At 34.2% G+C, this 14,259-nt stretch overlaps 1 protein-coding gene across 1 annotated transcript; it reads right to left on the minus strand.

Annotated features, from left to right (window-relative positions):
* Nucleotides 1-157: 157 nt before the first annotated feature.
* LOC128190356 (GDP-fucose transporter 1-like) lies at nt 158-1,161 on the minus strand. Its single transcript, XM_052862378.1, has one exon. It carries the CDS (start codon nt 1,148-1,150, stop codon nt 164-166), a length of 987 nt encoding a protein of 328 aa, XP_052718338.1. The 5' UTR covers nt 1,151-1,161; the 3' UTR covers nt 158-163.
* Between the last annotated feature and the right edge of the window lie 13,098 nt (nt 1,162-14,259).

Below are 14,259 nucleotides of genomic sequence, written 5' to 3' on the forward strand. Positions count from 1 at the left end.
AAACAAAACACATTAATACAAGATATAGTTATATCTTCTTGTAATGGTGCTATTTAGCCTTAAATATATATATATAAAAAAATAACGGACACGGATTTAAATGACGGATGGCAAAACTTGTTCATTCACTTTATAATTTAATGATTCAGTATAATTCACAAGTTCAAGTTTTGTATAGCAACACCGACTTATCTTTGGATGGATTCAGTTTGTACGATTTCAACCAAGCATACAACAAAACACCGGAAACAACGGATAAATTCCCACACCACCACCACATTGTTTTCTGCTCTCTGTAATAAAGGATGGCAATAATAGTCTGAGCTACTGACCGCCCAGTAATACTGATGTGGTGAGTCACAGGGGAAGTAACTCTAATTTGTAGAGTACTAACCCACGCCACAGCGAGGCTCAGGACCCCTGACACAGTCATGAAAACCCAGAATTTCACGGATGTCATCTCGATCGATTCGAACACCTGACCCGCTTGCCCAGTGCTATAAACCAGTGGAGCCAAGAACAGACAACTGTTGATGTTGTTATAGTACGCCTGCTTTAAACTGTCAATATTTGGTGCACTTCCAAAGCGTTTGTTGTAGATCCCACACACTGCGGCGCTCAAACTAGCCAATAGGCCATACATTATGCCCCATAAACTCAGTGTCCCAATGTTGTTTTCCTCGTCAATTCCAATTAAGTACCCTGCTATAATGAACAGGCAAGCTAAAGAGACTTTCCATGTGAGTGGCTGCTTTAGCATGCTGGCGGAGAGGACGACAGTAAAAACCAGTGTAAAGGACCTGGCCACCTGATAGAAGGCCACCCCGATGTGCTTCAGCATCAGATTGTTCATCACTATCATTATAACAGTGGTTAAAGATATTTTCAACATGTCTTTTTGGAAGAGAGCTTGGATATCAACTTCCGGTATTTGAAGAGATTTTTTCCGCATTTTTTGAAAGAGTCCGATGAATTGTATGAAGGCTATAGCTGCCAAACTTTGATACCAAGCCACGAAAATGGATAGGTCCACGTCGCCATAGGAACCGCTGAGCAGGTGCTTGTTGAAAAACACCATGGAAATTGACACAGTCCAATACAAGGCGATAATGGCTGCTACTGTAAGAAATGTGTGATGTCGGCTCTGCATGTTTAATGAGAATTGGCTCTAAAAGGAAATTCAGAAGATTGCATTAGACAAGATTCTATATATACTCGTATTTTAGTGATATTGAATTGTACATTATAATTAGAGATGTCGCAAACTATTTTTATGTGTTTTCAGGTTTGAGTTGGTTTTTTAAAAAACGCTCTGAACTCTTTACAAATGCACTTTACATGAATTTTCAGAGGGTGTTGACGGTAACATCCGTTTCATTTAAATCGAATCTACAATTTAATTGCTTAAAAACTACATGTAAATACACCAGCTGCTTTCTTTACAATGAAAAACACTTAAAATCAAACACACAGCCAATCAAATTTCAACCAAAATATATAATTTTTAACTTTATGATGAATAAATCATCAAAGTTTATATCACGATTATTAACCATAGTTTTTGCGTTTCCACTTACCTAGATTCAAGATTCATAACTTCAGAGAATCGTTCTTGCACTGTTTTTATCACTCTTTTTTTTATTCCACAAATTTAGAAAAATTGAGTATACATATCTAAAACTAATATCACCTGCAGGAAACAACGGATGACAAAAGCGTTGTCACAATTTTCATTTATACTTTATCCCGAACCCGAATTTCCGCAACTTTTACCTTTATTATATAAAAGTGGTAATGTATATGTAACGTACATGTATGGCTCAGTTAAGGGTATTGCAGATGGATGTCGATTTTTCTATTCTCGTCATTATCACATAGTTAGGGTCACACTTTGGGTTTTTGGGGTTGTTTTTGAATAGCCGAATAACCGATTTTATACAATTATTTAATGCTTAAGCAGTCAATAGACCAGAATATTTTTCCCGAGGTGCAGGGAACAGCTCAGCTCAGTATGATCTATTGCCCGAGGCCAACGGCCGAGGGCAATAGATCATACTTAGCTATTCCCTGCACCAAGGGAAAAATATCTGGTCTATTTAACTCAAGGCATTAAATAATTGTTTTATTACCTAATTCCTTTTTCTAGTTAGTTTTCAGGGTTTACAATTTGCATATTACAGATGGTTTTCGTGCCATTATTCAATATACTAAGATTTTTTTTTAATCTTTTACATGCGCCAAACCTGTTGCATGCACTAAAACATCTCCACTTAATATTAGTTTACACATAGAAGGGGGAGTCTCCAACCCATTAGATGATAAATAGTCATTTACCTTATATGAGGCTTTAAAACTGTTGAATATTTGATTCTCAATATTGAAAACATTGATTTTAGTTTCACCAAGTACTAAAACAGCGTAACGTTACAATTACAACCCCTGAGAACTATCGAAAGGATGCAGATCATGACGTTAAAGTAAATTATGAAGTCATAAGAATGATGCATAGAAAAATACTACAACTCTAAACATGGCTGTGAAACCAGTCAGGAAGTCTTAACATACCCGCGTTCTAAAATTGACCGGCAGTTTAAAATAGACGCAAATATTTAATTTGTAATAAAACAACAAAATCCTTTTGATTAGGTAATAAACATGTATTCGCAATCGTACATAATGTTTTCAAAGATAGCTTTTTTACATTTATTTAAACGATAAAATGCTTTCTTCAGTAATTCATGCGGAATATGAAGGTACGACTTTTCAGAAAAAATACATAAACCGCTAACGCGGGTTATATAGTTTTTTTCTGAAATGATCGCTACCTTCATAACCCGCATGAATTATCAAAAAAAGCATTTTATCATTTATATTTAAATCTTCCGTTTAACAAATTGATAAATTGGTTGAAAAATGAAATTAACTAAATTACTTTTAATGCACATCAATTCGTTAGCTAAAAGAAACAGCCAAATGATTTGAGTCTGACATCGTCATGTATTGATTGTTTCGTGCAGTCTGTGATTTTTCTTAGGTCGCTGTAGGTTTTGACCAATGGAGAAACGGGACGTGTAGATTTCAGTCCTGTCAGTTTAAACAATAAGTTTCCGTAGGAAATAGAGGAAATTATACTCGGTAGATGTAGAACCGTTTTAACAATAGCTTGGACTTTGGGTAGTTGTGTCAAACAGCAATATGATGTAGGCCTGACTATTTCATTGTAGGCCACTCGGCCATGGCTCCTTGAAATCAACTAGATTTGTCTGGCTTTTTTTTAAGGCGAAGACTACGCAATCACTGTATATTTCGCTTGAAACCAGCTTCATTTTAACTTTGTTTTGACCCAAGAAATAGATTGTTACACCCTACTGAAAGTCCAAGGCCTTGTTAAAATGGTTCTAAATATTGTGCATTTATTGTGTAATTTGTCTTGGTAAAATTGATCAAATAGAGTATATAATTTTTTACGTTTATCATGCATTTATGTCTTGGCGTAATTTGTCTTGGTAAAATTGACCGAATACAGGTACACAACACAATGCAAACACATTATAGGTTTAGATTCAAAAAGCGCATGAACACAACACGTATTAGAACCATTTTAACAAGAGCTTGGACTTTGGGTAGTTGTGTCAAACAGCAATGTGACGTAGGCCTGTCTATTTCATTGTTGGCCATTTAGCCACGGCTCTTTGAAATCAACACGATTTGTCTGGCTTTTGAGCTAGGACTACGCAATCGGTGTATATTTCGCTATATTTACATTCCAAATATATTTTGCATGTTAAGTGTGTGAAAAGATACTGCAGTTATAAGACTGTAACACACACAGGGTTCTTAAAGGTTAGAATGACTAGTTTTAGTCATTAGACGTTAGAATGACGTCATAACGCGCTAGCGCGCGTTATTCAATTTGTATGCACACACCGCTGCAGCTATGAGACTATATCTTTCAAAAAATAATGATTCAATGCTTAATGAAACAGCGTCATTCGTAACTTGTTTTACGCAAGAAATAGATAGCTACGTACTTCTGAAAGTCAAAGGTCTTGTTAAAATGGTTCTATAATTACTTTTTTATGTAGGAATTTTATATTGGTCAAAACAGTTAGATTGTTTGTTCTATTGTTCATCATCAAGACTTGTTCACTTATATGTAAACATCTCCAAATTCCGGTAAAGAGCCTGAAATGGGCGCCCAATATCCGTAAGCAATTTAACAGTTCTTCATAGTATCGGCGCCATAATATTAATCCCCAATTTTAAGCGTCAAGGAATTGAACCTGTTTGATAATGGAATCATCAATGTTATAGGTGTTTTTTGTGTGGGGGTGGGTGGGTAGGGTAATACGCATTCGTATACCCTGGTATATCAGTTCGTAGTTCATTATGTTCGATACAATTCAGAAACTTTACCTTTCAAGTTAAAAAAATGTCTTGTGATGATGCCAATTAACCTTTTTGCCATATCGACACGCAGATTACGCATTTACCTATTATGTAATTTTTTCTAAAATACATATAATATGCTGTGCATATATGTCTATACTATATGAAACTATTTTCGAAATAAAATATTTTGAACATATCTATTATCAGTATTTATCAGTAATTATTTATCTTTTCTTGCAACAGTCGGATAATAACATGAATAGTAGGATACTTGTTTACTGGCATGATCAAAATGAATAGTACGTACGTTATCTTCATCTTGTTGTTAAAAATGAAAGTCTAAAAATAAAGGGCCTTCATTAAATAAAAAATATTTTCAATGTTCACATAAAGAAATTCGTCCCATATAATGTTTATATATTTGTCAGAAATTTTACATGAAATTATGCTTGCAAATTGTTTATAGAAGAATTCACAATAAAAACTTCTAAATCAACCAATTTGCATAAATTTGTCTAATTAATCCCCCCCCCCCTCTAGTATATGTTTATTGATAATTTGTGAAACTTTTATTAATTATTATGCTCCATAGCTTAATGCACATAAGGGAAAGTAACTCCTCCAATGTTAGATATTTTTACTCTAATAAACTTTGTGTACGGTTTCCGCGATCGAGAAAACGGTTTTCCCCAAAATGACAACATTAAATTTTATTGATAACAAATATCAAGTTAAGTTATCTTTGACAGTCTTTTAATTTTTGCTTGATTTTAGATTAAGTGATTTTAAAGAATAATGCCCTAAAAACCCAAATAGACATTTACTCCCTCAATGAACATAAAACAACTACAAACGCCCTCACAACATGACAGAGAGGATGGGGTTATGTCTCTTGATGAACATGCATTAAATTTCTCACAGAAGAGTAAAATGTCTGCAAAGAAGTAAAATTAACGATCAAATCACAACCAAAAACCCTTAATACAAAACAAAGGGCCATCTTTGCAAAATAAAATAAAAATTAAACCAATATCAATCGTGTGCACAATAAATGATTCTGAATGTGCTTTGCCAAATAAGTGTGGATGAAATCAAAATCAACGGTTTTGCACCATATACATACACAAATTATCAAAGTACTGAAGTACTGTCGGGAGTTGATTTTTTTTATTATTATCAATTTTAAAATCAACGGTATATTATTTTGCTTGGCAAGTAGTTTCTAATCTGTATTTGAATTTCGCACATTTTTATAATATGAATTCTCGAACTTTTCCGACAAGAATTTCGAGAAAACCCCGTATGAATCATGTTGTGTAATATTTAAAGATAGAATTAATTACATAAAACTGTTCATCAGTAATAGAATTGATTCTAAAAATTGTATACGTCTGGATCCAAGCAATATTGAAATCTAGTCTCGTTCAACCAGACAATCGGCTGTCTCCGTTAATATCCGACATTCAAGAGAGACTCTCTGCTTGTCGGAGATTTACGGAGACAGCCGAGCGTCTGGTTGAACGAGACTATATTTCACTCTGGCGTAGGAATACATGCAACTACAAAAAACAATTAAATTGTTTGTGCTACATGTATATAAAATCTGACTATTTTCAAGATATTTATAAATACGTTTCTTTTGAAAAACAGCATACGGTACACCGAATATGTCTTTTATTTTCAAGATCTACGTCTTGTCAGCGGTGATGATTTGTGCTTAGGTCCAAACACTGTTTCACTTTCGGTTTGCCAGAGTAACTGCATAGAAGAGTTGATTAAAATCAACTCCCAAAAATCAACATATGTGTTTGTTTGAATTTTCCTTTATGACCGATAAACATTGTTTAAAACCAATCTTTTTTTCAATTGTGAATATATAATTATACATTTCAGTCCATAAGTTACAACACGTGTCTACATTGTTTGCATTGCATTTTGCACGTATTCGTTACATTAAAAAGACTTAAAACTTGGTAGAAAAATACATTTTTTTCAATAACAATCATCGAATCTTTCTTTTTGTTATTAAAAAAGAAAATTATTTATGCGGATCAAACACGTGATAAAATATAGTAACGACGACCGTAGTTGTGGCAAACATTACAAGTAAATGAGTAATTAATAGATATATTATTAAGTAAATGAGTAAGTAAGAATGAATGAATGAATGAATGTAAGTGAGTGAGTGATTAAGTGAGTAAATACGCAAGTAAGTGAGTAAGTAAGTACGTAAGTGAGTGAGTGAGTAAGTGAGTAAGTACGCAAGTAAGTGAGTAAGCAAGTACGTAAGCGAGTACGTAAGTAAGCAAGTAGTTTATTTTGTGACACGTGTATTATAGATTAACAATTACAAATTTCTTTAACCAAAATGGTATCTTTACACCCGCGGCCCAATGAACCTATGTCTTTTTAAAACTATAATAATGACATAATTAATTAAGTTTAGTTAATGTATTACAAGTATACTAGTATTATCGAAGGTACAAAGAGTCGATTACAATGTAGCAGGAATCGATAATGAAACTTGTGTCCGTAACGAGTGAACAATCTCGTATTAATTAGTAATTTATCTAAAAAAAAAAAGGTCAAGGTTTTTCTGGTCCACACAAGTGGGGAAGGAGACACTACATGCACTAGCAATGTGCATGCTACAGATATTTGAGTGGCCTTATATTAAATGAAGCAGATCAAATTATCAATTGTGTATAGGAATTTCGTCACAACTTCTTTCCCTTTTTACGTTTCGTAAGATCAATTTGAAACAATGTCATTTATTAACAATTTGGTGAAATGCTTTTAATTTTATTTAAAATATTTGCCATATTAGTAATACTGTATTTACCCCTACCTTAAACAACCACAATAAAACAAATACTTGATATGCTTGTATTTACATTAAGGATTTGCAAATCCAGTTATATTCCAAGTAACCTCTTAAAATATTAAATATACCACCAAACGAATCGATAACTTATGTATATATAAATAAAACAAAATATAAGCATGTTGATTTAAAGCAACACATTCAACGGTTTTTCAAGTTGTAATGAATTGCTTTGTAATAAATTGCTTCTTCGCATGAATCCCAAAACTCAACAGACGAGAGCTGTCAATGCCCATTTTGCATGCAAAATGACATTTTTATCTATGATAAGAATTTTTGAAACGATAAATCTCTTAAATACTTAAAAATAAATAAAAAAGTCAGTTGAAAATTAGATGCCAAGTTAAAGTTGTGCTTGGGGGAATAATTTATTTGCAGAACCAAAATAGATTCCCACTGGTCATGTACATGTTTCGGGAAAATAAACTCTTTTTGTTCCATCAACACCCTCGGATGAAAAAATGTGTTAAAACAATTACTGTTTGTGGAAACCAGCGGCAAACTACAACTTCCCTAACACTTTGAGTTAATTTGCGCTGACCCGACAACCATGGCGACGGTAGATGAAACAAATTATTCGGCAGATTAGCGACCTGACAGAGCGGCGCAGGCGCTGTCACGCGACTTGAGTGACACCTGGCGAATGATGCGGACAATAGAAACCTGTAGAAGCGATCAAATTCATCAGCGGCTACCAGTTCCTTGCAGCTTTAACGCCATGTTTGACAACGAGTCGATCACTTATGGGAATGTCTGCAGAATGAATTATGCTTTTCTTCTGTAAACAAACTAAAGGATATGAAGGATATTTGACTAAGGACAAGGCAAGTGAAGCGGCACAAAAGAGATTTGGATTTCACTTTTGGTCGATTTGCACCTGCTTTCACTGATTAATTAAGCAAGAAAGAGAGGGCACGAATCCATGTACCAAGATGCACTCTCATACTCTCATGCAAAATGATTTGAAATTTTTTATTTTATACTGAGCGAATTTCCGTGTCAGAGACCTTTGAACAAAGCGTGTTAAACGTTTTAATTACGCAAAAGTTACGATCATTTGGGAGGTTAGTACCTCCGCTTCAGGGCAAGATAACATCTTATCCGAGCGGACACATAATTTTTTTTTCCAAAGACGGTTTTGTGCCAATAATGTTTCAGTTCCTTCGCTTTTCATTTCAACAAAAATGATTGCAACCAAAAATTCTGACTTAACAATAAAACCTTTCTTTCCAGAGAAACTCGCGGGAATGCCGACTGTATTGAGATGGGGCTTCTTTAGGCGCCTGTTCACGTGTAATTGTGCTCACTGCACGATAAGAACCGTCATTCATTTTTCCTCAGAATCCAGAAAATAAGAAATTAATATCTGTAATCAGGAAAATTGATACGATATTCATCATCGGTCAAAGCATCCATCTCCAAAGGAAATCGGCATGTCAATCAGCGAGGCTTGGAGAAAAAGCGAGATCAAGGGTTGTCCAAGAAAGCATTGGTTTCCGTTATCTAACATCATAGGCTCAAGCACCAGTTGTTTTATTTCGTTTTTACTAGTTTTCAATAATCTCTCTCTCTCTCTCTCTCTCTCTCTCTCTCTCTCTCTCAGATCTACGTAAAATTTGTGGATAATGAGTAATAACAATGATTAGGATCTGACTGTATACATAAAAGAGAAATACATGTCAGAACAACAAAAAGATATCCAGTATCTTTGAATCACAACTGCACGTGTGTGGGGTACCGTTGGCGCCCTTCGTCCGTGCAAAATATAAAAAAAGCGCTCGCAATCGTTAAAACGTCACGCAAATTACGTAGCTCTCCTCACGGGCAACGCGGATTCTTTTTATCAAAAGATTCCCGGGAGAAATTAGAAATATAAATTATGAAATGATTAAGAACATCTTGGATCAGTTGGTTTTAACGACACCGCTCGGCGCTACGTAAAGAAGAAAACGTTCCCCTTTAGACACATGATTAACCATATCTCAACAGTATATGGTATCTATCGCAATAAAATCTGGGGATATCTGATCAGTGTTCCTATACCTACAAGCTTGCGTGAGAGCTTGAGAATTCAACAATATCAAGAGAAGGGGGCAATTTCTTAAATTTCAAGTGCTGTGCTTTTCATCATATCTGTATTTCTTGAATTTGTGATAAATATAAAAAGAGAAAATCACTGAGTACGGAGTATCTAATTTCATCGAGAGGTCGAGTTAACATTTTTTCTTATCATTCCTAAACCTGAAATTGAAACAACAGGATATAAAAAACAAGCTTCGACGTCAACACAAGGTTACGCGATTAAACTTCAAAGATTTTTATGTAGAATTAAAGTCAATGTATATTTCTTAAACCCTTATGCAAAATCATATACGATACGCGTGAAGAGGATCAACTTTGTATAACAGCAAACTGCGGGATCTTATACCAGATTGGTATTAACGAAGTCAAAAACAGCTGTTTCATCAAATTGCATGAATAGTGGAGAAACCCCAGAAACATACTTTGAATTGCTTTATTTAATGAATGTTCCACAATAAAACAAAGCTTAATGAGTAATGACAATGAAAAAATACATTTAATTAAACGTCTGCTTTTGATTAAAATACCCTCCTGATCAACTCATTGCACATGTAGGAAAACATTTGAATACACGACATTGATTAAACTAAAGTTCAGCTAGGGAGGGATACAGAACGATTGCAATCTCTAAAATGACAGGTTTTTTGGGCATATAAACTCACGCATCGGTAGTGACCATTTTATCATGCTCCAAATCGATATTGAGTCTCGAAAAACCTCATAATGTGACCACAGCCAGCAAACTGAAAACTTGCAGCTATAGGTATCAATGTTCCAAGACGATTTCCCTCCGGATAATATGATACGGTCCTGGTTTTCTTTGGTCCTTCCTTCCAAGACGGTCAAACATGAGTCAGTTGATTTGTTGCCTAGCAACTGGTGCTTAACACCATATTGAAGGGAATTAAACACGAATCGTAAATCTAATCACATGCAATAAGATACTATTTACAGTTATGGTCTTACAAAATAGACACGAAAGGAGAACGGGCAAGGGGGATTGACGAAGACACATGGAAAGTAAAACATGCAATAGTGATAGGGACAAATAAACAGGTGGGGAGATGGAGGGGGGGGGGGCAAAGACGATTATGAGGGAGCACCGGCATAAGATGGTAGTAGGATCATCGCAGTATTATCTAGTAATTACGTTTATGGCATTCAGGATTGAAAATATAATACTAGTATCATAAAGGCACATGAAATAAAACAGTGAAGTGAGAAAGAGCATATTTTTTCGAATTCTTTTTGTTGCATTACGCAATTGTGAAATTTCTAAAGAATAGATATAGAAATAGAAAATAGAAATAGATATACATGTTTACTTATTCTATTTTGATGAATGTAAAGAATTTGGCATAGGATGAAGACTTTTTTCTAGACGCTGATATCATACTGTTTACATTTTCCATGCCTTACCGATAATTAGTACGCTGTACATGTATATCATTAATAATTTTTTCTCAATCTCTATAAACTTTTGGACATATAGAACCATTTTAACAAGACCTTGGACTTTCGGAAGGGCGTAGCTATCTATTCCTCGCGTCAAAACAAGTGAAAAATAACGCAGTTTCAAACGAAATATGCATCGATTGCGTAGTCTTAGCTCAAAAACCAGACAAAGCTTGTTGATTTCAAAGAGACATGGCTGAGTGGCTAGCAATGAAATAGACAGGCCTACGTCACATTGCTGTTTGACACAACTACCCAAAGTCCAAGCTCTTGTTAGAATGGTTCTAATTGATTTATATACTTGTTTCTAACATGTTGAAAACTAATTCTTTCTTACAGATCGATGTTTGATGTTTTGTTTAAAATCATTAAGAGGTAACCCCAATAAATGTTGTTTTACTGCTTTGTGTGGTTGCCTGTTTTTTGTTAAGCCATAGTTGTTTGTCTGTGTACGATGTAGTTTTAAAGCAAACCTCTCACTTTGGAAGACGCCCATGTAGACAGCTTTTATAAAGTGGTATCTTTTATCAAATTACAGTATGTTTTTTTTTTGTATAATTTCGCTTTATTTCTTTGAAGAATTACATTAGTATATCTATTCAGAGTTTATGTTTTTAGGATATAAAGTTCGCAAACATAATTTATGCACTCGTTTTATAAAACATTCTGTCAAAAAATGAAAAAATATTATAAGATAAAGCATCTTATATTAAGATATCTACATATATATCGTAATCGAAAGCCGAGTAGAGACACTCAAAATTATTAAGATAAAACTTCCCCATATCTTATCATTTCCAAAGTATCAAAGAGGTATTATACAAATGCACTTCAGACTATGCTTGAAATGGATTGCATTTAAATGACTCTTTTTTTTATTCGTTTGGATGTCTTTGTAAATTGAAACCAGTGAGACAAGTTTTTGCTTTGGGGAAAAAAATTTCTACATTGCATAACAAATCCATCTGGTTTGCTATATTATAGTGTATGACTTGACTATACAGAAATATCTTGCACTGGTGGACGTTTCGTGGAGGTTTCATGAACAATGTATGTTTGTCTGCCCGTCTTGATAAATATATATATAAAAAAGACATCGGAAAGTTGAAGGGAATATTTTTATGATGACCATGTAAATAACCTAAAAATAATTCGTAATAAAAATACATACATGTAATTCAATGTCCATATTCTATGGGGGAAAGAATATATATTATTACTTATTAGGTTTGTTACTGACTGTTTAAAGAAATTTGTGGGGTCGGTAAAGTCCATAGAAGGCGAGGCGGAGCCGAGCCTTCTATGGACTTTACCGACCCCACAAATTTCTTTAAACAGTCAGTAACAAACCTAATAAGTGTTTTGTTTTGTCGAGGACCTAAAGTTTGATATGTAAACAAACGTTTGTGTAGAAAATCAGTTCAAATAACGTTACGTCCGCCATGTTGCGCTATAAATTTTGACGCTTGCCTTTTAAAGAAATTTGTAAGGCAGCCACGTGACGCGTTTCATCCAATGACGTCGCGACATTCTAGTCCGAGGCGAAACAAAAATATATATCTATGTGAACTTTTATATAACATATCAGTTGGGTGTAGATATATGTTTATTTTCTATCGATTGGTCAAAATTGTCATTATGATGTTTATGTACATTTTGAATTGGTTTTTGAAAGATTTTGTCCCTCTTTGATAGAATTGGTATTCATATCGATAAAGGGGTGTTGTTTATATCATTTGGTTGCCAGTATTTTGAATGATCACATGATGAATATCACCTTGCCTTATAATCACTGTGTCATTTTCAGGACTCTTCAAACTCTAACAAACTGTTCAATGTGTTTAGACTTGAATTACAGAAACAGTCATAAAATCAAGGTCTGTAGCATTTAGTTCCCAAAGCTGTTGAAATTCTATTCCAAAACGCAACAAAAGCTGTTGCAGTTTTTTGCAACTCATCACCAAATTACTCCGTTCTATTGAAATATAATCCAATTTATCAAAATGAAAAGAAAACATAAATCAAAAGTTGAGAGATATGCACCCTGGAGAAACCGAATGGAACGTTAAAAAAATATCAAGCCACTCGACATGCGAGAAGAGTGTGAAAATAAACGTCATCTCCATTTTCTGATTTTGAATAAAAGACCCAAAGCGTGCATGTCAGAGATACCGAAATCTCGGTGATGGCGCGGACTTGACATGCATGGGAGAGAAATGGGTCGACGCCGTCCCAGGAATCTAAAATCAACTTTTTGCAAAAACATTCAAAAAAAAAAACAACACTTGATTTCTTTTCATGTCTTAACTGAAATGATTCCCAGAAAATCAAAATAAACTGAATGCGACTAAAGGTTTCTACTTCTGCCTCTCCATGTTATGTTATAGTTTATACTGTCTTTCATGGCGTTCTGCACTCTTAAATGGAGGGATAACGGCCTTCAAGGAATGAAAGTACCAACTACGCCACGAAACACCATGAAATGCATAACCATGGTAGCATTGTTAAACTATTAAATTTAAAAAAAAATTACAATCCATCACTATGCAAAGTACGTTGGAAAACTATATTTTATACCTATTTACTTTATGTTTCGAGGTCAATTGTGTACTCAATAATTTTTTTAAATCTAAATATTTTGATTACAGAATTCTTTTGGAAAAATTGAGATCTTGAACTTTTTGCTTTTTCTGTTGGCAAGAATTTGTTTTGGTTGCATGTATACAAGGTTAAACGGTATAAAGCTAAAGCTTCACGTAATAATGGGTTATTTCTGAAATATCAATTCTAAAATTATTCATAAAAAGTGCAAACAATTTATAAAAACGAGTCCGTTGATTGCTGACTAAGTTTAAATATTATCTGCTTATCCAAAGTCTGGGAAAGTTATCTAATCTATAAGTTTATTTCAGAAGTGTCACTGCTCTCTCTCTCTCTCTCTCTCTCTCTCTGAGACAAAAATATACAAAAATAATGATTAAAGCGTGGCTATAATTTAGTTGAATGTTTTAATCCACCTCTCTCTTTGATTTATATAATAATATGTTTTCAACTTACAAGTTGTCGTATTGTACTTAAAAACAATACAATATATACACAGCTATTTAACAAATAATAACTAGGTACATAGTATGCACGGTATACGTATATGTAGTATGGACAAATTAGACGCTAAAATGGGCCGAAAAAATTACAATCATGTTTCCTTCTGGTTATACAATGTCAGGGTAACCTTACTTTTGGGGACAGACAGTACACAATGGGTCGTGACTCAGAACAATAAACAACGAGAAGATTTTTGTAATACATTGATCTGGCGGGATGTTATCTTGGTTCTATAAAATGTGAAATTCCAATAACACTGACTATTCTCTGGTACTCAACAAGCCAGGGTCTACCGGAGTTCTCTGTGATACGGAAGCATTTCTCGCTGAAAGACAAGAGTA

This window comes from Crassostrea angulata, chromosome 6, assembly GCF_025612915.1.
Source record: "Crassostrea angulata isolate pt1a10 chromosome 6, ASM2561291v2, whole genome shotgun sequence".
In the NCBI taxonomy this organism is placed as follows: Eukaryota; Metazoa; Mollusca; class Bivalvia; order Ostreida; family Ostreidae; genus Magallana; species Magallana angulata.

What these genes read in the sequence shown, in the direction of transcription:
- LOC128190356 (XM_052862378.1), bottom strand. Translation starts at nt 1,150, where the DNA reads ATGCAGAGCCGACATCACACATTTCTTACAGTAGCAGCCATTATCGCC.